The 22,885-nt window shown below is 36.3% G+C and overlaps 2 protein-coding genes across 3 annotated transcripts in view; one reads left to right on the top strand and one right to left on the bottom strand.

The window, feature by feature from the left end:
* The window catches only part of RFESD (Rieske Fe-S domain containing), a 13,418-nt gene extending 9,936 nt beyond the window's left edge, over positions 1–3,482 (top strand). Inside the window, exon 4 of the mRNA XM_059418258.1 lies at positions 717–3,482. Coding sequence (XP_059274241.1) covers positions 717–980 — 264 coding nt within the window. The 3' untranslated portion in view covers positions 981–3,482. The remainder of the gene's footprint in view (positions 1–716) is intronic.
* An 88-nt stretch (positions 3,483–3,570) lies between these two features.
* SPATA9 (spermatogenesis associated 9) overlaps positions 3,571–22,885 on the bottom strand; it is a 38,638-nt gene continuing 19,323 nt past the window's right edge. For both annotated transcript variants that reach the window (XM_059418259.1, XM_059418260.1), the window contains 3 exons: positions 18,286–18,513; positions 8,931–9,026; positions 3,571–3,933 (listed from right to left, as the gene is read on the bottom strand). In XM_059418259.1, coding sequence (XP_059274242.1) covers positions 3,646–3,933; positions 8,931–9,026; positions 18,286–18,513 — 612 coding nt within the window. In that variant the 3' untranslated portion in view covers positions 3,571–3,645. The remainder of the gene's footprint in view (positions 3,934–8,930; positions 9,027–18,285; positions 18,514–22,885) is intronic.

Here is a 22,885-nt window from a genome sequence, read left to right on the forward strand (position 1 = left end):
TAAGACTTTGTACTTAAAGTGTGGTCCACAGACCAGCAACATCGATGTCAGGGAGCTTCCTGGAAATACATAATCTAAGACTTTGTACTTAAAGTGTGGTCCACAGACCAGCAACATCGATGTCAGGGAGCTTCCTGGAAATACATAATCTTGTGCCCTACCTTAGGACTACTGAATTTAAGCAAGATCTGCATTTAAACAAGATCCAGGTGATTCCCATGCTCTTTAAAATTTAAGAACCACCAATTTAAGGCCGTTAAAAAGTTGGGAATTGACTACTTTGGATTACAAATTGCTCTTCAGTTAACATATACACTCATGCCTTTAGTAACTCTTTATATTTGAAACTTACCATTCTTCCAGCAGCTAGTGAAGAGTTCCTTTAGAAACACTTGATGCCCTTGCCCCATTTCTGTCAAGGAAATGACATTAACGTCTAATAGATAACATCATAGCTTAAATCACATGGTACAGTTGCCCAAGCTCATTTCCTGATAGAGTTCTAACAGGCTGCGTTTCTAATCAAATGCAGAGGAACTTGATGACTGCTAAGATTAGGTTCTACCTTATGCCGAATAATTTGTAAATGGAAGGAAAAAAGAGAAGCTGGCCTATTCTTTAACCTGGTTTTTCTGTAACAGAAACTGTTCTGAGCCTGAGATTTATTGTGAATGTTGCAAATGTCAGACTATTAAATCATTTATTTTCTTCCCCAGGATTTTGATGGACGACCATGTATAGTTTGCCCCTGGCATAAATACAAAATTACTTTGGCAACAGGAGAAGGACTATATCAGTCTATAAACCCTAGAGATCCATCAGCAAAACCCAAGTGGTGCTCCAAAGGAGTAAAGCAAAGGATTCATACAGTGACAGTGGACAATGGGAATATTTATGTGACTCTTTCTAATGAACCTTTTAAGTGTGACTCTGATTTTTATGCCACTGGAAACTTCAAAGTTATTCGGAGTTCTTTCTGATAAAACTATATGGCAATGAAAAATGTTGTGTATGTTTTGAATATATTAGAATAATCATACTTCAATACCAAAGAGTATTAATTTTTCCAACATAGGCACATTTATTACTTATCTTTAAAAATCATATAAAGCTGAACAGATCAAAATTATACATATTTACTGTGATGTAAGGTTTATCAGGATATATAAAATGCATTTCATCCAGTCCTCTGGATTGACTGGAACATGAAGGCTATAGGTTTGGAATGTGCATTTTAAGAAGGGTGGAAATATTTGCAATAACCACAATGAAGAAAAGGTAGAAAATTAAATTTAATAAGAAATATGGGGGTAATCCCTATTTTGATGTAGCAGACTTTATCATGCAAAAGTTTTAATATATACAAACTAAACAGAGTAGCCTAATAAACTCTCATCACCCACTTCAACAATTATCAGTATTCTTCCATTCTTCTATTCTCGTATTCTTGTTTCACTGATACCTCGACACACTCTCCACCTCTGCCCCATTTGGTTGTTATTCTTACTTTTTATAGGTAAAATTTAAATACACTGAGATGCTTCAATCTCAATTATTCAGGATTTCCAAATATATAGCAGATTTTTGACACTTAAAACACTGCCTCCAAAATGGGATCAATTTACGTTTCATTTAAAAATAAGACACTTATTCAATATTTCCATAGAACACCTGGTGCTCACCACAAGTGCACTCCTTAATCTTCCTGTACTGCACATCGAAACCAAATAAATCTTGGCTCAGTTTCTCTCAGGCCAAAGCAAACACTCTCACAAGTAAGGAAGACACACACAGCTGCTGCCCAGCCATGAGAGATGTAAAGTCTCTTATACAGTGAGCCAATGTGCTTTGAATGTCCTATGTGAAATTTTCAAGCAAAGGTTTGTTTTTGTTTTGCTTTGTTTTTGAGAATGTTGTGATGTATGTAGAACTGAGTGTTTTGTGTAACTGTTACAGAGAAGAGATAGAGGGTGGTGTTCCTCAGTCCTTCCTGCTGAGTTCACAGGCAGGGTGGATGCGAAGTCGGCCCACCCTGCTTTCACAAGCCTGTTATTTACAAACAGCACTATTCTGGTTGCCTGGCGCCCACACCGTACTGTAACACTCTGGGTGCTTACCATCTAAAATTTGGCAGCAAATAGTAGAAAATAAGAAGTAGAATCAGAACCAGATGATCACATTATGAATTCAGAGTGCAAAAAACTGTCAAAATTGGAACTTTGTCTCTAAGCACAGTAATCTTCTTAATGGCCTAGGTTTTAATTAAAGCCCCAAACCTAATACTGAACATTCTAGGGGGACCACCTGGACTCTTTTCCTTGGTTATTGTATAAATAATAAATGGATTAAGTACCTATCATTAAGGGTCTGCTTACGAGACCTTTGCTACACATTATTACATTTCCTTTTCTGGAATATGGGTAACATGAAGTGGTAACACTTGTTACTCATTTCTCAGACTACTGAAGACCCAAGCTTTGATTTTTATAAATACTTTTCTGGCAGTAGCTATTTACCTAGCACAGGAAATGTACCATCACTCGATGGGTAAATCATAGCCATTATCTCAGGTGCTAACACTCCAATGACCAGTCAAGCCTTAACACGTGTCCAGAATTTAAGACATGTGGAAGAAACCAAAGTTTCTTGCCTGCCTTCTGCGGGCAAAACAATGGCCCTCATTTGCTGGCCAGTTACAGAAGCATTTTCTCTCAGGACCTGGTGGCAACAATGAGGAATATGGACTTGATTTCTGGTTCTGAATGATTTCTTGATTTCTGTGTTCCTTCAGATCTGGAAATAAAAAATGTCATGTCGTATCCCACCCTCACTTACAGAACTCTCTTATAAGACTTGTAAATAATATTTTGTTTTAAAATGTATTATGTCTGTGAATTATAAGTCCTTCATAACTTTACAGATGAGTTTAAAAAAGGATCGATAATAGGCAGATTCAAACTATGCAGCCTGTTGATAGAAAATAAATATCCTTTTATGATCTCTGAAAAAGATATGTAGCATTTTGATATGGAGGGTACTTTCCCCCAAGATGAATACAGTTGACCCTTGAACATTGCCTGGGGGTGGGATGCCAACCCCACACACAGTTGGAAATCCACATATAACTTGGGGCTCCCCCAAAACTTAACTATTAATAGTCTACTGTTGACTGGAAGCCTGACTTGATTATATACACAGTTGATTAACACATATTTTGAATGTTCTTTGTAAAATCATAAGCAAGCGAATATACACTTCCAGTACTATAATTCATTTATCAAAAAAGATCTGTGTATAAGTGGATCTGTACTATTCAAACCCATGTTCAAGGGCCAACTATAATGGAAATGTACTTGAAATAGGTTTTAATAAAAACATAAATGTATTATAAATATGTCCATGTTATAAATGATAGCATAAAGTCTAACCCTCCAAAGGGTACACTTTCTTGTTCATTAAAAAATATCATAGTCATACTTTTACATCAAGATTCACTTTATTTTCTCTATCATATAAATACCTGAGAGTGGCATTTTAAAGCAGAGCAGTCAATATATGAAAACTAGTTTCCTGGTTTTGTGAGATGAAATGTGATTAGATAATAACTCTCAAGCTCCACTCAGTAATACTTATGTTCCAATTTGCTCATTCATTCATTTCAGCTGACTGGTCAAACACAGAATGTAAAACCTGGATCTTATTATTCAACTTATTAGCAGGAAGTTTGGGGCGATCTGCAATATTGTCTGGTTTCTCCGGTAATGACCTGTAAGGTTTTGCTTTGATTTCACCTTCAGGAAATGTAGGCTCAGAAAGCACAGGCTCAGAAAAGGCTTTTCTAAGATTTTCATTCTCTTCTCTCTTTTGCCTTATGGATTCTTCTTCTTGGAAAATTTTCTTTACCTTCTCCAACACAGCATTAACACAGACTGTCTAATAATAAAAAAATTTTTTTTTTGAAAAGTAGTTTCTTTTTAAGCGACTGAACTTCCAATAATAAGTCCAATAAAATGTGTAACATAAAGTCATTAATCTACTTATTCTAATAAAGAAGCACTTCTTTTCCTGGCATATGATAAACATCAGGAGGTTGATTCCTTGTTCTAAATATATTACAACACTATCTAGAAAGAAAATTAAAGCATAATATGCTTCAATAAATACATGCTTTGCTCTTTTCCACCCAATTCATTAAATGCTTTATATCTTTACTCTCTGATTTAATTAAATGAGACTCCTTTCTTCTCCTGAATTAAATGAAACACTTTCTGGGATATTCAATTTGTCCCCCAATGTGTTAATATCTCAAAGTAGGCATCTAGTTTTTACTTTCTCCCCCTACACTTTGCTTATACCTATGTGTACAATTGAAGGGGCGTAAACACATTAGGTAGAATTTAGTAAGCTAGTGGATCAATGATTTCTAAGCAGGCACATGATCCAATTTCCCTCAAAAAATGCCATTCAATACTTTGAGTGTCAAAACAAGACACACAGAAATATAACTGAAAATAGGGAATCACTAAGAACTGTAATGATGAAGATGATGATGATGCTATTTAAGGCAAGCAACAAGAATAATACAATCCATAAAATATAAGAAGACCTAAACTAGCTTATCTTACCAAAGCAATGCCTAAAGCTCACATAATAGGCTTTAAACTCTTAGAAGGTTTTCCTAAAGAAGGTAATAGAGAAAGGATTGAGGGCCTCAGTTTCTTCCTGATCTACCTCCTCTTTTTCTTGGCCTGCACTACACTATAGAATGAGGGAATACCAGATGCTTTCCTTCACTTCCCTACAGTTAGTACATGGTCACGTGACACTGTTTTAGCCAACAAAATAAAATATATCTGCCGGGGAGGAGGTCAGGAGGGATTTTTAAAAGTTTTTCTCCTATATGAAAAGAAAGATTCTTTTGTCTTTTGCCTCAATAACTATCCCCTCTCCCCTGCTTTGAACTCTGATATAGATAGGATGCCTGAGCATGAGGCAGCAAACCTAAGGACCAAAACAATAAACAAGATAGCATAGGAGGAAGGTGGGAAGGTCCTGGATTTAGATGACATTGTAGACCCACTGTGAAAACCTGGGAACCACCTAACTCTAGACTTCTGATTAACTGAGATACTTAAATGTCTTCATCAGTTAAGGCACTGCCAGCTATTTTTTGTTACTTGCATCCAAGTGTATCCCAACCTAGAGCGATAAACCTTGAGGTCCATCACTTCCTGCTACAAACAGCTTCATCCGTTTATCCCCCAGTAGGGTCATTTTTTATGTATGCCATGTTGTGAAAAAAGATTAGGGGAGCACATGGGTAGCTCAGTCCACTAAGCATCTGACTCTTGATTTTGGCTTAGATCATGATCTCGGGGTCATGAGATCGAGTTCCCTGTGGCAGGATCTATGTAGGACATGGAACCGGCTTACGATTCTCTCTCTCCGCCCCTCCCCCTGCTTGCCTCCTCCTGTACATGCTCTCTCTCTCTCTCTCCCTTCCCCTCCCCGCATAAACAGATCAGGAAGCCCTGTCCTATTTGATATATTTCTTCTTCCCTCACCTACAAAATTTTATCTGTGTCCAATCTAACCACTTCTACCCCAGTCACAGAAAAAAACGGGTCTTGACTGAAGTCAGTATCTCTGTGTTTATTTGTAATCTATACCCTACCTCTTCTCTAACAATTATTCCCTGCCTTTTCAGCCTCTCCTTCTTGGTTGCTTCTTGCCCTGAAACTTCTAATGTGTTCAAGTATCTCCCATCTTAAAGTAAAAGTCCCTGGAACGCTGTTTCTCTCTTTGACTGCTATATATGCTTGCTTTTCTTGATCAAACCAGGGTCTGTATTCATGGCTTTGATATTATCATCTCCTCTTCACTGAAACCTGCATATTTCTGTCTTCCTTATTCTATCACACCACTGAGATAGTTACAAGATGGTTGACTCCAACATCTTTACTACTAGATCTAATGAACACTTTTCAAATCTTTTATTTTACTTGTTTTTTTCTCCTGGTAATTGACATTTAACTGCTCATAACTTCCTGAGTCTCTATTTCCTTGATATTTTGTCTCCTGATTCTCTTCCTACTTTTCTGATTTTTGCTTTTTTGTCTCCTTCATGGATTTCTTTTTAGCTTACCTTTTTAGCTTAGCTTAGCTGCCCTGTTTTTTACATTCCCATTGATTTTCCACTCTTCTCACTTCCAGACTTTTCACTCTTTCCACAATGGTTCCACTCACAGGACTTTAACTTCCAACATATAATTATTTGCTTTCAAAATCACAATTCCAGCCCTGACCTCTCCTAGACCCTGGGTGCATACATGACCAATTATCAGGTCACCAAAAAACTGTTTCTAATACCTACTTAGAAAGTTTATAGAATGACAAGTCATGTGGGATGATAATTTCAAACGCCTTCAAGAAATTAGAGTTTAATTTTGGTTTTAGTCTTATTTGTTTTAGTTTCACCACAGCTATTTCATCCCACCCATTTATTTATTTATTTATTTATTTATTTATTTATTGCAGCATTTTGCATCCAAGATCAGTTGGATGTCATTCTTGTATGAGATTCACATTTAAGATATTGAACACGTCTCAAAAATTTTAAACACTTGCAAAATATAAGTTTGGCTCTTTTAAAAAACTATTGCTATGTTTATAAAGGTAAGTTCCTTTACTTTTTTTTCAAGGATGTCTTAGCTATTCTTGACCTTTTTCACTTCCCTGTAAATCTTAAAATAAATTAGTCAACTTACACACCTGCTTATATTTTAATTGGGACCACAACCAATCTATAAATAATGAGAAAAAGAATCTTTATTATTGTGTATCTCAATATGATTTTAAAAAATTAACAAAAGTGTGTAAGACCAAGTAACAAAAAAGCTGTAAGAATTATTAAGAAAAAATAATGAGGACCTAAATAAATAGAGGGATATACCATGCTCCTGGATTGAAGGGTGGACTTATTATACCAGTTATCAAGACTTATAAAGCTCTTGTAAATAATACAATGTTGAATCGGTGTAAACATAGAAAAATAGATTAATTGAATAGAACAGAGGGTCAATAAACAGACCTACACATAAAAACACACTTGATTTATGACAAAATAAATGTACTGGGGCAATAGGGAAAGTATTTTTTTCTCCCTAGCAAATTGAGTTAGATCAATGGAATACCCATGGAGGAAAAATTTGTTCCTTACCTCATAGCAATTCCAGGTGAATTATAAATCTAAAAGTGAAAGTTAAAATAATAAACCTCCTACAATATATCAGAGGGAACGATTTCATGACCTTGGATATAGGTCAAGCTGCCCTAATTAAGATCTAAAAAGCACCTAACATAAAGAAAAGATTAATGCATTGGACAACATTAAAACTAAAAAAGTCTGGTTTAAAGATACTGCTAAAAGGGCAAAAGAAAGTCACAAAATAAAAGAAATAACCAAAAGAGGGTTTATGCCTAGAGTATATTTCAAAAGTAGAAATCAATAATAAAAAAGATAGAACAGAAAAGCAGAAGAGACTTTAATAGTAATTCACAAAAGATCCCAATGTCTGCTTAATGTGTAAAAGGAACTCTGTCTGATTAATAATCAAGGAAATGTAAATTCAAGCACAATGTGATAATACTACATACTCACAAGAATGGAAAAGACAGACATTAGCAGCTACTGGGCAGTATCTACTAGAGATGAATACCTACATATTCTATGGTTCAGAAATATTACTAAAACATATGTATGAGAATATTCATAGAAAGCATATTCACAGTTGCCAAAACTGTAAATAATAAAAAATTTCAACCGTAGTGTGGATAGTAACATATATATAGGATATATATTTAATTATTTATGTATTCAATCAATGAAACTCTACACAGCAATGAAAACCAACAAACTATTGATGTAGGCAATGAATGAATCTCATTAATGGCAACTGAGCAAAAAAAGACAAATACAAAAGAATATATAGTATATTATTTAATATATATACAATTTAAACTGTCTATGGTATTTGAAGTCAAAATAGGGGTTATCCTTTGTAGAAGAGGTTCATGACTGTGAAGGAAGTGAGAAAGAGGTTTCTAGAATGAAGGTTACATTTTGTTTCTTGATGTGTGTGATAGATAGATTTTGTGATAATTCATCAAGCTGTGTACTTTTCTCTCTGCATTATACTTTTTTGAAAAAAAAATTGAGAGGTAAGTATAAATAGCAATGGAGTAAAAGAAAATAACGCCTTATAATGTATAAAATCCTTTATATTTTTATCACACTTTGTTTTTATTGTATTTTAATTTAATTTTGAGAGAGATAGAAAGTACATTTGTGAAAGGTGGTGGAAGAGTAAAGGGAGAGTGAGAGAATCCCAAGCAGGCTCCATACTCGGTGCAGAGCCTTTATGTGGGGCTCGATTTCAAAACCCTGAGATGAAATCAAGAGTTGGATGCTTAACCATCTGAGCCACACAGGCACTCTTTCTGTCACACTTTGTAATGAACACTTTTGAATTACAGAACTTGTAATTCAAAGTACACTAATATTTGTGTTCCCCAATATCATAGACTTAAATGACAGAATACTGAACTTTAGCCAACCATGGCACAATGGATTAAACAAAACCACTATAGCTGTGAAAATAAAACCAAAATGTTTTGACCAAATAATAATAAACTTTATAAAAATAATTTTATTCAAGTAAATTTGGTTTTGATGGATTGACTTGCCTCAGAAATGGAATGAGTTTATCTCAGAAGAGTAATTATTTTAGAAAAGTAAATTTCTAATGTAAAATTATTTTGTGTACAAGAGAACAGTACCTTGGTTTATGAATTTACTATGTATCTATATCTTTAACATTACATGAAATAAGTACATTTATACCTAGATTCTAATAATTTTCTTAACTTACCAGATAAATTAGTGCTGCATATGAAGCACATATTATGCTAGTTAAAGCAGTCTTTGCCGGAAAAGAAATGATTTCAAACAAAGAACCCCTTCTGACCTGCGAAAACAAAAAAGAGTTTTCTAATTACAATAAAAGTTTTCAGTGTTACAATGTTAAATTTTAAAATATTACTGTAAAATGAGAATTTAAATATTTCTTTCTAAAGAAAGTTATCTGCTGGGTCTATCTTGGTTTTTTTTCACATTCTGAAAACATATTGGTTTATTTATTTATTTATTTATTTATTTATTTATTTTTACAAAAAGGTACTTTCTTTTGCTATGACAGATCTATTAAAACTTATAAAAGATCAATAAAAAAACTTGCATTTCCAAAATCTAAATTACTTTAACTTTTTTACATTTAACAAGTGTGCTCACTAGGGGGTGCCACTGTGCATATTAGAAAAACAGTCTTGTCTTTGTTCAAATTCATGTAATCATCCTTTACTAAATTTTTCACTTCTTCATTAAGCAAACAGTAATCGAAATACAAAGCATTTCTTGCAGATTAATATCCTGGAAATGTTAATCATGAGACTGCTGAAGGCCAGCATTAACCTTAGGTGAACATTAAGCTTCAGGAAATGCTCTGCACTCACATCCAGCATGCTTCTTTGCAACAGAGGTTTACACCAAAAATGAATTTGTCTCTCAGAGGTTTTTAGTTTCTGGTAATAGGTGTCTCTGCCTCAAACAACAATATGTTTAGTTTAGGAGAATCATTCTCTCTTCTAGGTCACCTCTGTTGCCTTGAGAAGGATCTGAAAGGAGGGCATTGGAAAAAACATTCCCTTCCCATTCAGCAGTGAAGTGGCAGTTAGCCATGCTCCTCTGAAGTATGTGCCAAGACACTCAATGGCTTCAATAACTCCTGAAGGTACAGGCTGCAGCTAATAAAATCATGTAAATGCACAGTAAAAATGCACACAAACTAGAAAGAACAGTATGTATGTGTAAAGTTACTTATGACCCTGAAAAATGGAAACAATTGATAGCAGAATGGTTAGGTAAATTAAGCAATATCCACTCAATGGCGTATTACAGCCTCTTAAAATGTGCTTCTGAAGAATGCCTCATAACATTTTATTGAACAAACGTTTGTATGGCACTGGGTTTTCAGTGCCTGTTGCAGTATATTCAGTTTTTGCTTACTGCTGCCACTGCTGAATGAAGAACAAAGCGCCCATCACCATTGACCTTCTTTTCTCTTAAGCGATTAATGGAATGCTAAAGCCAAGAATACTATCTAGCCGATCAGCGAAGAGATGGAGTTGTGGTGAGCAGTGCAGGGCGGGGAGGGGTGGAGGGCAGGAGTAGGGCAGGGAGGCATTCCTTCTTATTTCCTGTCTTTCAGGCCCTACTGATTCCTAGATAGGGGAATAGGGACGGGCACTTTTAGCCCACTCTCTCCATAAGCTGGTCTGGAAAATTTCCCAGAGTTCCTGGCTCTGGAAAGAGTTTCCAGGAACGAAAGCAGTTGCTGCTCTTTCCCTCTTGCTAGAAGAATCAAACTGATAGTATCCACTGTTAGGCTACAAGGAGACAAACAGATAAGTAGAGAGCAAATGTTAGGAAAGAAAGCAGATATACTCCCAATAAAATGCCTCCTAGGAATGAGTTTGTGAAAATATGGATGTACAGTGGGAAGTCCATATCCAATAACTGGTAGGCCATATACAGTAAAAATAAAAGTGGCGCCTGCATGCATGAGAAATTACTCTGTTTCTATTTCACCGCATCTTTTTTTCTCACATTTTGCCCTTCACCTGAGGTAATTAAAACTGATTATTTTTCAAAGTTTCAAAATAAACTATATATCTGATATATGTTACACTTCTGAATGATGAATCTGATATTGCCTAAGGTCACCTTTTCACCATTTTAATGCTTTTAATAAATATTTGCTATTCCTGTAACAAATCATTCCTATAGAAAATGCATTTCCTCCAAAATTTATGTGGCTCCTGGCAAGTAGCCATTTTTCAATTTCATGACCTACTTCCAATACATGTTTTTCATATTATAAACCACACTGTTTCATTTTTGGCTTGCTACAAGCAGGAATAGTATATGATAAAACAAAAAAACAAGAAAACCCAAAATATGATTAAAAAAAAAAACACAACCAAGTGTTGCCAGGGGGAGGGGAATTAGGAGGGGGGGTGGGGTTACGGACATTGGGGAGAGTATGGGCTATGGTGAGTGCTGTGAAGTGTGTAAACCTGGCGATTCACAGACCTGTACCCCTGGGGCTAATAATACATTATATGTTTATTAAAAAATTAAAAAATTATAAATAAATAAATAGGAGAAATTTGTAAATCAAAAGTTGTATTTAGATTATCTCAACCAATTATAAAAATTTATTTAAACTTATATTAATTTTTGAATTTTTTTTTAAATTTTTGAATATTTAAGTTAAAAGAATCTTGATATCAATATTATGGCCATATACTCCTTTCTTGAATTTTTTTTTAAAGATTTTGTTTATTTATTTGACAGACAGAGATCACAAGTAGGCAGAGAGGCAGGCAGAGAGAGAGAGGAGGAAGCAGGCTCCCTGCTGAGCAGAGAGCCCGATGTGGGGCTCCATCTCAGGACCCTGGAATCATGACCCGAGCTGAAGGCAGAGGCTTTAATCCACTGAACCACCCAAGCACCCCGAATTTTTAATATTAATATGTATGTATATATAAGATATGTGGATGTGTTATATGCTCATAATAACATCTCAGCTATATGGGTATCTCAATAGTAAAAGCATTTCAATCTTTAACAAAATTCCTTTGACATAATTTTGAGTTCCATCTCTGTCATATAATTTTGACTGCCTCATCTCATAAAAGAAGTATCTGTGCTTATCTTATTTTCGTTAAAATTGAAATAAATCACAAAAAAAGCAAACTATAAGCAGTTTAGAAAATAATAAAGATCCACTTACAGATGACTTAAAGGTTAAAGGTTAAAGAATCAACCTTAAGGCCCAACTTAGGTTATGTTGTTCAAAGGATACTAGGGGAAATAATAGAGAAACTTTAACTCAGTGATTCACAAGTAAGTGTTGCAAGGAGCAATGACTGGTTAATAGGCCCAGAAGAAAGTATTTCCTGTAGGTTTGGAAAAGTTACATGACTCTGTCTTTGCTTGAACCACTCACAGTATTCAAGAACCCAGGAAGGACGCCTAGCAGTCCACAGTAAAGAAAATTATTTGACTTCATATAGGCAGAGACGCCTATTACTATCCTGCAGAACATTGTTCTTGAATAAGCTCTTACTCACAAGATCCTATAAAAGTTCAAATGGCCCAACCTCTTGGCTGACCTGGAGAAGTTATGTCATCAAGATTCCAGGGATTCTACTTTCTAGGAATTGTCCTTTTTCCCCAGCTCTTGAATTATACCACCCAAGATAACCTCATGGCAGGCCCATCTAGGACCTGTAGAAACTCCTGATGTTTTTGAGGTTTACATATATATTTCTTTACACAAAATATGTGATGTTTGAGTTTAAATCCCAGTCTACATTGAAGTGCTGGGGGTGAGGAAGAAATTATACTTGGAAAAATACCTGATCTTCTTCCTAAAAAGGGAGCACAAGTGCACTGGGATCCACATAAGTCATAGGCACTGTAGATGGTGAGGGTTTTCTTCACTTCTGCCCATATCTGGCCTACACCACTTCACAGTGCCTGTACCAAGGATAAATAGTCATCTCCCATGCCATTATAAGGAGAATTGTGACATATATAAGGAAGATTCTATCATAGCAAGAGCTCCTGTGGCCCTGCATTGCCCTGCCAAAGTCAACAACTATGTCTGGGAGCTGACGTGTCTTGGCTGAAGTCAGCATTCAGGCTGATTATCTAGGTCACTGCAGCCTAGAGCAGCTGTAAGCTTTACTCATCCAGACAGCTCATAAGGCTAAGCAGATGCACCATTCTGTAAGTACTGATGCTGGGGTTGTTGAAAACCACCGAGAAATGATCTAACCAGAGTTTTCCATTCCTGAGACCCTTTTAGAAATAGCAGATAACTTGCTATAATCTCAGCGCTGCATAAACTGGAAGGGTTTGAGAAACAACCCAACTCAGCACCCGTGAAGACAGGTGCAATGGAAGTCTCTTTTATCAAGCTGGAGAAGACGAACTCCAACTATGCTCATGTTACAACAAGTCCTCGGATCTCTTCAGGTCGCTTGTATCAGTTGGGTCTTTGGATAATTTATATCGGGCTCAATATCTTTGAATATGCTAACATAAATAGGCCTTGCTCTAGGGCTGAGTATATAATCAGAAAGGCCTGGTCATACGGTCAAGGAGCTCCTGTAACAACATTCATATTCTAAATATCTTGAGGAGATTATTACTGTATGCTTCATCTCAGACCACTTTAGAGGGCTGACATACTATCCTAGACATAGGTAGTGTCCTAATGAAAATGCTCCTCTATTACCTGTTCCTGAATGAGTAAACTGCCTGACTGGCATCCCCAGCTACATAATATCCAACAGAGTTTTGGTAGAACCATTTAAGGTGCTCTATGTACAAAAGTATCTTCCTATCATTAATTATTCTCAGATCAGTGACAAGTCAGACATATGAAGATCAGGATCTTTAATACCTCCCCATAGGTTAAGTACGCTGCTTACCCTCCTACATAAAGTGATGTCCTCCATGCATCTACAAAGCATATTCCCCTTGCATTGGCAATTTCAGATTTCACTTTTTTTTTTTTACTTCTGCATACCAGAAAGCTCCACTTTGACAAAGGCAGCCTGACAATCCTTGAAGGAATTCATGCTGGAATCCACTCTGGGTGAGCGAAACTCTGTCACTGTGGGAAGACAGCCAAGCACTGTATGTACCAGGGCTGGTGTAGCTCCCTCAGGTTATGCCACTTATCTCTCTGCTACACTGGTACTCTGGAAAGTTCCATTCACAGACCAATCCATTGACCTCTGCCACATCTCTTAATTACTCTGTTGTTCTTTGACTCTCCGGGCCATTATCTTCACTATAATGTAATTCCTCTTAGTAGTGATTCTGATTCTCCACCCTAATACATATCATCTGAGTGAAGCTTATTTCTCTTTCCTAACCCTCAAGGACCCTGGGATCTCTGATCTGAGACTGTTCCCACTTGTCTCACTCTAGCCATATGGAACTGCTTACATTTCCTAGATAAGTTATGCTCTCTCTGACCTCAGTATCTTAATTACTTGTTCACTTCCAGGGATAATTCTCCTACTTCTTCACCTGGCTAATATCTCCTCTCTCAAGATCCAGTATTATCTTCTAGAAAGCCAACACTGACTATTCTGTGGAATTCTATGCCCCTTGTTGATGCTTCCATAGTACACTTTGCACACACTGATCACGAACTTGCTATACTCTACTAACACTGCCTATCATCCACACAGTCCGTTCAGGGCAAGAGTGAGACATCTATGAATCCTAGTATCCAACCTAGTGATTTTACATGTCAATGTTCAATAAATATATGTTGAATAAATGAAAAGGTAGAATAATACTTCACTTACTTCCAGAAAGAAATGTAACCATCTTATATTAAAATTTGTAAAAGATACCAGAGAAGGACGTCTGGTTCCAGTAGTAGGGCAGACTGGGCTAATGTGGAACTCTCTAAAAATTCCATATAAACAGCCCTAGAAATTCCATAAAAAAATCAAACTCCAAAGTCTAATAAAAGACCGAGTTTACAAAAAAACAAAAAAAGGAAAAAAGAGGGAGGGAGGGAGGAAGGAAGAAGGAATGAAGGAAGGATAGAAGGAAAAAAATTTCCCTGTGCCAGGAACTAAAGGGAAAAACTTAAGTGTGTGAGTATATGTCCCAGGAAGTATCAAAAAGAGATAAGCAAAAGGAAAATATGAGGAAGGTAAATAGACATAAAGAATAAAATGATGGGGATAAAAATATGTTTATTAAAAAAAATAAAAAATGAAAAAAAAAAAAGAATAAAATGAAAAGGTCCAAGGTATGTTTCACAGATACTCCAGAAACAGTGATTAGAGTAAATGAGAAAGAGGTAATATTTGAACAAACAATGGCTAAGAACATTCCAGAACTAAAGAAATTCTTCTCAGATTCAAGAATCACTATGATTCTTGAATTTTGAAAGTGAAAAACATTTCGACAACAGCTAATAAAATTGAGGATATGCAACTCTCATGACCCAGTAATTCCTCTTCTAGACATATATGTATACCTGGAGAATGTCTCTCACACACAGAATAAGGAGGCAATTACAAGAGTGTTCAAAGAAATACAGTTTGGAAAACAAAAAGTAGGAAACTAAATTGGCCACCTGTCCAGTAATAAACCGTGGATTATTTTTTCTTACAATGGGATACTATAAAGAAGATAAAACAATAAACCATAGCTACATATTTCAAAATGTTGAGTAAAAAAAGAAAGTTTCAGAAGGATGCATACAGTATATCATTTATATAAATTTTAAATATATGGAGAATAATAGATGTATACAAATGTAGTGAAACTATTAAAGTATGCACACAAATGCTCACATCAACCTCAGAACAATGATCACATTTGGTAGAGAAAAAAACAGGGAATGGTTCAGGACATGGTTAATTATATTTTTATAAAGGAGATATCCAAAGTTTATACTGCAAAATATTACTACCAGTTTACATTTGGGTGGGACTTCTGATAAACTACCTTTCATATATTTTGAAATATTTTATTGATAAGAGTTAAAAAAATTAAAGCTGGGATCTAAGACAATTAGAATAAGAGCACAGGAGAAGAAATTTTATGGGTGTTGATTTTGAACTGATGTCATAGAGACAGTCATAGTCAGCACAAGGACCTTGGATAGGTCAAGTACTCCCTCTACCTGCTTCTTTCACATCAGGTTCCTGGAAAACATCATCACAATTAAGCTCTAAATTTACCTGTGAAACAGGGCAAAAAGGCAAATGTGTTTTGTTTTGTTTTGTTCAGTTCTCCTTATTGGGTAAAAGGAAACATAAATTCAACTGGAAAGACAGATTATTTTCCTGCCACTGAATTTTCATGAGTACTGGGAAGCATTTCTCTGTGGATGTCTCTCATTCCTGTACCAATTGGGCCTTCTGAACAAAGGACATGGTTGAATAACTAACAGCTTTAGAAGCTAGAGAAAGTATATTTCTCCAGGGAGATCTAGAGATGTACTTCCCAAGACATGTCTTAGGGCACTAAAGATAAAACCTTCTCTGCAAACCCTCTAGAAACATTTACTTCTCTCCCCCAAACCCTTCTTTCTTTTTCTCCCTTTATTTCTCTGTCCCTCTCTCTCAGGCTGGGCCAGTAGGCCAGCACTCCTAAAAAAGCTGTCTGCTAATTTCAGGCTCCTCTCCTGTGATGTAACTTACTACATGCATAGGGAACACGTGGCTCTCACTGCATTGCCCTGTGGGAACTGAGGGGTTAGGGAAATGACACAAAATATTGCTCTGGCTGCTGCTTCTGAAGTTAATAATAAACAGTCTCGGTCTCTGATTCAAGGGAGTCTTGTGTCTTCTATCAGAGTGTGTGTTTGTACAGCTGTGGCGGGCTAACTTGTTAGCTCGTAAATAGTGTAAAACCTCAGATTCTTCAGTTCTGACTTAGCAAAGAGAAGCAAAAAGAAAGCCTGTATAATATAATGGACAGTGTCTTTAAGTGTGATTTTGTAATACATACAGAAATATTCTTCAAAGGACATTTCTTATATCAACCCTCTATAAAAAATAAAGGTTAACAATGCAAGGGAAAAAACATCAAGGTGAAACATTCATTTTAGAAATGTATTTCAGTGGAAATTATACATCTCAGCTGTATTTCTTTTTGACATACTAAAGATACAAGAATAACGTTTATACTGCTTAGAGAATCCAGCAGGTAATAAACACAAAACATTTTTTACTTTCTCAAACCTCAGGTATTATAACGGAGCCTTTTATAATTGCTTTCTCAGGCAATTCATAGCTGGAGCTATCCCATGATTTCTGGAAATGTTAAAGTCTTTGATGAAAGAGAGATTCCTATGTAATGGATATTTTGTTTATTTTAGCCATCCATCATCCATTTTCTCATCTTTTCGAAATAACCCAAATTTTGTTTGAGGATTCATCCTCTCCCCATTCTCTTGGTCATGTGGTCTGGATGGCAGTCCTAGGTCAAACAGTGCATCCCATTCCCCTGCTTTAGAGGTATGCCTTTCTCTGAGAACCCCAGGACTTGGCCAGGAATGCTGGCTCAAGGACTGTCATTCTTTGGGGCTCTATGGAACCTGGAAGGATGGAGTCCTGGGAACAGCTGCAAATCATCTTGTAACCATGAAGGGAAAGTCAGTCTGTGGATGGCGTCAATACAGAGGAAGCAGAACCAGGATGGGTGGAAAGAGAACAGGACCCTGAAGGCATCTTTTGAGTACCTATACCCTGAAACCTTATCAACTCTGAATTGTTCAACTAGATGAACTAATACATATTTTTGGCTTCACTCTCTTTGAGCCAGGGTTCTTCTCCCTTCAACAACAACAACAACAACAACAACAAAAAACGATTCACTCTCGGGTTTAGATGCCAGGCTTGCAAGATTCCCAATTGTTGTAACAAACATTTAGAATGCTTTGAATAATGCCCAAGCGGAAAAATTCAGAGTTCTATGCCACAAAGTTTAGGAAAAAGAAACTGGTCCTGAAAAAGCTTTAAGAGCTGTTGTCCTTAACAAAATATAACAGAGCCTCAATAAAACCATGTAGAACCTGTAATTTGAAATACACTGGATGTTGGTGGATCTACCAAAATGAGTTTATGGTTGAATATATTCAAATATGTTAAGTCAAATAAAGATTGTCTTGGAAACACAGCAAGGTTATGGGGGAAAAAGGAACAAAACAATCATTTTTAAGGCTTATGGGATTCCTTTTAGGTTTAACATAAGCGGTAATCTGTATGCTGATATTTAGGTTGAATCATTTGAAATTTAGTTTCATAAAGCTCAATCAAATAACCAAGTAGGGACGGATTGCATGGAGCACTGGGTGTGGTGAAAATATAATGAATACTGTTATGCCGAAAATAAATTAAAAAAAAAAAAAAGCCCACATTACCACCTGTTTCAGATTTATCTAAATCAGGACATATACACTATATTAAAAAAAGACCAAACCATTCATTTCTTATCCAACTATTCTTGTTTCATATGTAAGATAACCAAATGAGCTACATTTTCAAATCTTGCAATTTCAAAACAGTTTCTTAAAAAAGAGGCTGTATCTTGTGCAAATGTTAATATGAGCTCACCTGCACGTTATAGAGGGGTTGTTTTGGTGCATTAACTTCCCTCAGCAAACGATGCGATATGTTCCTTAACTCTAGAAGTCTACAAGCAAGCTGGGGATGCAGAAGTTTGGCCACTGATTTGGAGGATCTGGATATGGTGTTTAATCCTTGAATCAATGTTCCTCGGTTGATCCTTGCTAAGGCAACAGCCATTCTGATTTTGGACGTTTTCTGCATGGGTTCTCTTTTCTGGAAAATAAGCCTCTAAAAAGTGACTGATGTGTGATTCTCGCATGAATTATTACAACCTACTCCAGACTGAGACCAAGTACGACCTAACAGCACATTACGCATGGGCCTATGCATACTCAGTGTCCAATAATTATATCCCACGCCCCATGTACCTAAATCTTTGAATTAAATGTATGATTTTTGCCTCAGCATAAATATCCAGAATTTAAGTTACTAGCCAAAAGACCTAAAATTTTCATTTTTCTCTCTGGGTTTATTTTTGCATTGATTTTTTTTTTTTTAAAGAGCGCTTTTAAAAGTAAGCAGTTCTTATTCAAATATTACTCAATGTTTGAATTATTCAAACATTAAATATCCTTATTCAAAACTGTTACAAATATTTCCCCAGTGTATTTTAAAAATATAAATGATTAAAGCATTCATACATAATGTATGGTACAATATTTAAAAAAAAACAAATGCCTTATATACTAATTCACAAGCTTAAGGAACTTTTATTTCTAAAAACTTCAAAACTTATGAGCATTCTGACAGAAAAAAATTGTGGCATTAGCAAAACATATGACATGTAGATCCTTCCTTGCTGTACCAGAAAGTGAACCGCAGAGAAATTACTTACAATGTGGTCAGACTGCATTCCAGGCAACAGCAAGGATCATTGCCATTATTCATTTAAGCAATTTTATGGGCTATTCTGGCTTTTTCATATATGACTGGGGCGGGGGAACTAATGGTTTATAACACAAATAAGCAACTTCGAGTCTCTATTTATTGAATCCAAATATATGTATAAGTACAAAACATCTTTTAGATGGATTGTTTTGGCCTACAGTGAGCAACATATAGTTGCATTAAGAGCTAATGTATTGTATATGTCCTTTAAATGCCTCAGCCATTATCCTGAAGATATAATTTTATTATCGCTGTTTTTGTCACTGAAGTTCAGTGCTTCTCTTACCATTTTAGCCTTTGTGACTGGAAATCACCTGAAAATGTACTAGTCTGTCAATGAGGATGTACATCTGCAGCACCTGGTGTCACATTATGATTTCATCTGTTAACGTGACTGAAAAAGTCCCATTATCCCACCTTTGGTCTCAGCCCTCCTAGTCAATACGAACAGGAGAAGGCCATTGGAGATGTGGGCTGCTAGAATTGTGGCAATTCCAAGCCAATTTAGAGCAGAGCAACTCCTAAAAGCAGTTAGGACAAGCAAAATAAGACACGGGTGCAATCACTTGATACTGTATCTTGGTTTCCAGCACACTGGTGAGAGAAACCATGATGATCTGCACTATCCAGAGTTCCTACACACAGATTCAATTTCTCTTGTGATCTTGTGCTTTGTTTCACCGATTCGCCCTCCCAACTCCTCCTGAAATTGGAGCAGCTAGAATGTTTGGTTTTACTTCTGATTTACCTTACTGTGTTTTCTCTCATAATTTACAATCAAAAGGTGAGAGCCCTATTGCCAAGGCGAACAAGAGTGGGATGTGGACAGTTCCACCATGCTGAAATTTTGTCTACACAGTCATTCAGTGTTTTAAGGATTCTTCATTTTTGCAGATGAAACACTAACTTTATGAAATTTCCCTCTCCTTGTTTTGTGTCTTTACAAAATCTTGGTGATCCGTACTTGTTGGCCTGGATTCACTGACTTTACTCAGGTATTTCTGTTAACTAATCTTGATTAATTTCCCCAAACACTATACTAGATTGATCGACTCAACCTTCCCCTCTTTTACAAGATTGTCTTTCTAAATATATACCTGTGTAGAGAAATAAGCCTATTTGTATTTGATAATCCATGAATCAAAACCTTCCTGTAGGATCATATAACTTGTGTTGAGAAAAATATAGCATTTATTATAAACAATATTTTTAAAAATTCAGGTGTGCATTACAATAACACTTCAGTGTACTTTGTATTATATTTCTCATTTTAGTATTGTCATAAATTCATAGTTTTTTCCAACAGACTCAACTTGTTCCTAGTTAACATCATCTTTGTTTCCTTTTAATGCTGAAATCATTACAATTTGATGACTATGCTTCCCTTTATGGTTTTTTTTTTTAAGATTTTACTTATTTATTTGACAGAGAGAGATATAGCACAAGCAGGGGAAGCGGCAGGCAGAGAGAGTGGGAGAAGCAGACTCCGAGCAGGAAGCCCACTGTGGAACTCTATCCCACGACTCTGGGATCATGACCTGAGCCAAAAGCAAATGCTTAACGGACTGAGCCATTCAGGTACCTCTACCTTCATAGCTTTTAAAATGCTCTCCTTTTTCAATACTTTCATAGATATCTCTGAATCTCTGAAAGAAATATTTCCTCTAGCAACAAAATATTTCTGACCATCTTTATTTTCCTAACATAAAACATATAATCAACTTGTTCCCTAGAAAACCATTACTGCTTTTCAGAACAGTATTAGAAACCAAATCTAGACCCTGAGGTGCACGTAAAGTAGGTGTGTGTGTGTGGGGGGGGGGGGGATACCTAAAAGGAAACAACAGAGGAGAAGCTACTTACAGTCCTGGAGATGGAGAATGAGATTTTCCTCTTTAAAAAAAAAAAATAGGGGTGCCTGGGTGGCTCAGTGGGTTAAAGCCTCTGCCTTCAGCTCAGGTCGTGATCTCGGGGTCCTGGGATCGAGCCCCACATCGGGCTCTCTGCTCGGCAGGGAGACTGCTTCTCCTCTCTCTCTGCCTGCCTCTCTGCCTACTTGTGATCTATCTCTCTGTCAAGTGAATGAATAAAATCTTAAAAAAAAAAATAGTCACCAGTTTATAGTGATGATTCTAATTCACTCTTGCCTTCAGTGAATTTTTGAAATAGGCTCTGGTAGAAAATTTGTTAAATAAAAGGGTTCCCCCCCCCTTTTTTTGAGCTATCAGCTTTTCCCTTTGTCTACTATGTATGTTATATATTTTTCTACCAAGCCATGTGTCTAAATTTAAATGCTGACCCCAAAAGAAGAAGTGCCCATTTCTTTTCCCTGGTTTATTTTGTTTTGACTCTTGTCCTCGGCATACTGGAAATGGCTGCAAAATGTGCAAGTTTACATGATTCTTCTTGTCATCATTATCACCTGACTATGTTACTGAATGTGAGAAAAGAAATTCCACTCCCTTCCCCCCTGCCACCACCATCTCAGAGACACACAAAGGCAATGATGATTTACTACAAGAAACCCAGTATCAATTAATCAGATTGTTTCAAGAATCCTGCTCCAAATTTCAATATTTGAGCCCCATTCTTCGAATATATCCTGCTTTCCTATTTTTTTTTTTAGAGACATACCCATCTCTCTATCATCAGCAGTTTTAATGCTGAACTCCAATTTCTATTACATCAGCTTTTTACTACTCTACATCCAAAAAACCAGCCTGTCAGCAAATCTTATTCAATTCTTTCTCTGAACAGTCCTAGAATTTGACCACTTCTCACTACCCCCAATGCCAACACTCCGTCCACGGCATTTATATACCAGCTCTTTTCCAGACTAGTAAAGTGGCCTCCTTCAGGGTCTCCACTTCTGTCCTTGCCTACATTCATTCTATTCCTCAACGCCTCCGCAACAGACACACACATAAAACACAGATCCTGTCCTGCTTTTCTGCGCTGCTGCTCTAGTGGCTTCCTACTGCACTCCGTCTAAAAGCCAAATTACAAACAGTGGTCTGCAAAGCCCTACAAGAGTTGTTTTTTCCTTACCTCCCTAACCTCATTATCTTTTTCTTTCCTTTTCCTCCTCACTATTTGTTGAGCTTGTTAAATATACTCTCACCTCAGGGATTTAGCACTAGCTACGATGCCATTTGATTCTTCAAAGATACTGAGATTTACTCCCTTGCTTCCCTCAAGTCTTAATCCAAGAATTACTTTCTCACTAAGACCCTCTTGGTCACCCTACCTTGATGGTCAATTGTTCTCCTTGTCCCTACCCTTATTTCATATCTCTTCTAAATTTCTTCTTTTTATTAAGACCTACCATTAACATAATATATAGTTTATTTTCCCTGTTTCTTGTTTTTTTACTTCGCTAGGATGTAAGTTCTATGACAACAGTGTTTTATATCTATTTGGATCACTGATCTTTCCCCAGTACCTCAAATAGGGTCTGGCACATAGTAGGGTACTCTATAAATATTTGTTGAAATGAATGAATGAAGAGTATCATGGGGAAATAGAGAAATATACCAAATACTAAATTAGAAACCACCCTGAAAGTTTTCAGTGTACAATGTGCTCTGTAACTTTCACAATTATGATGGTGCCCCACTAGAAACAACTCACCAAAAACAAAAATATAACTGAATTATAGAACACAGTCCTACTCTCATCATATTTAGAAATTCTATAC

Source organism: Mustela nigripes, chromosome 12 (assembly GCF_022355385.1).
Source record: "Mustela nigripes isolate SB6536 chromosome 12, MUSNIG.SB6536, whole genome shotgun sequence".
In the NCBI taxonomy this organism is placed as follows: Eukaryota; Metazoa; Chordata; class Mammalia; order Carnivora; family Mustelidae; genus Mustela; species Mustela nigripes.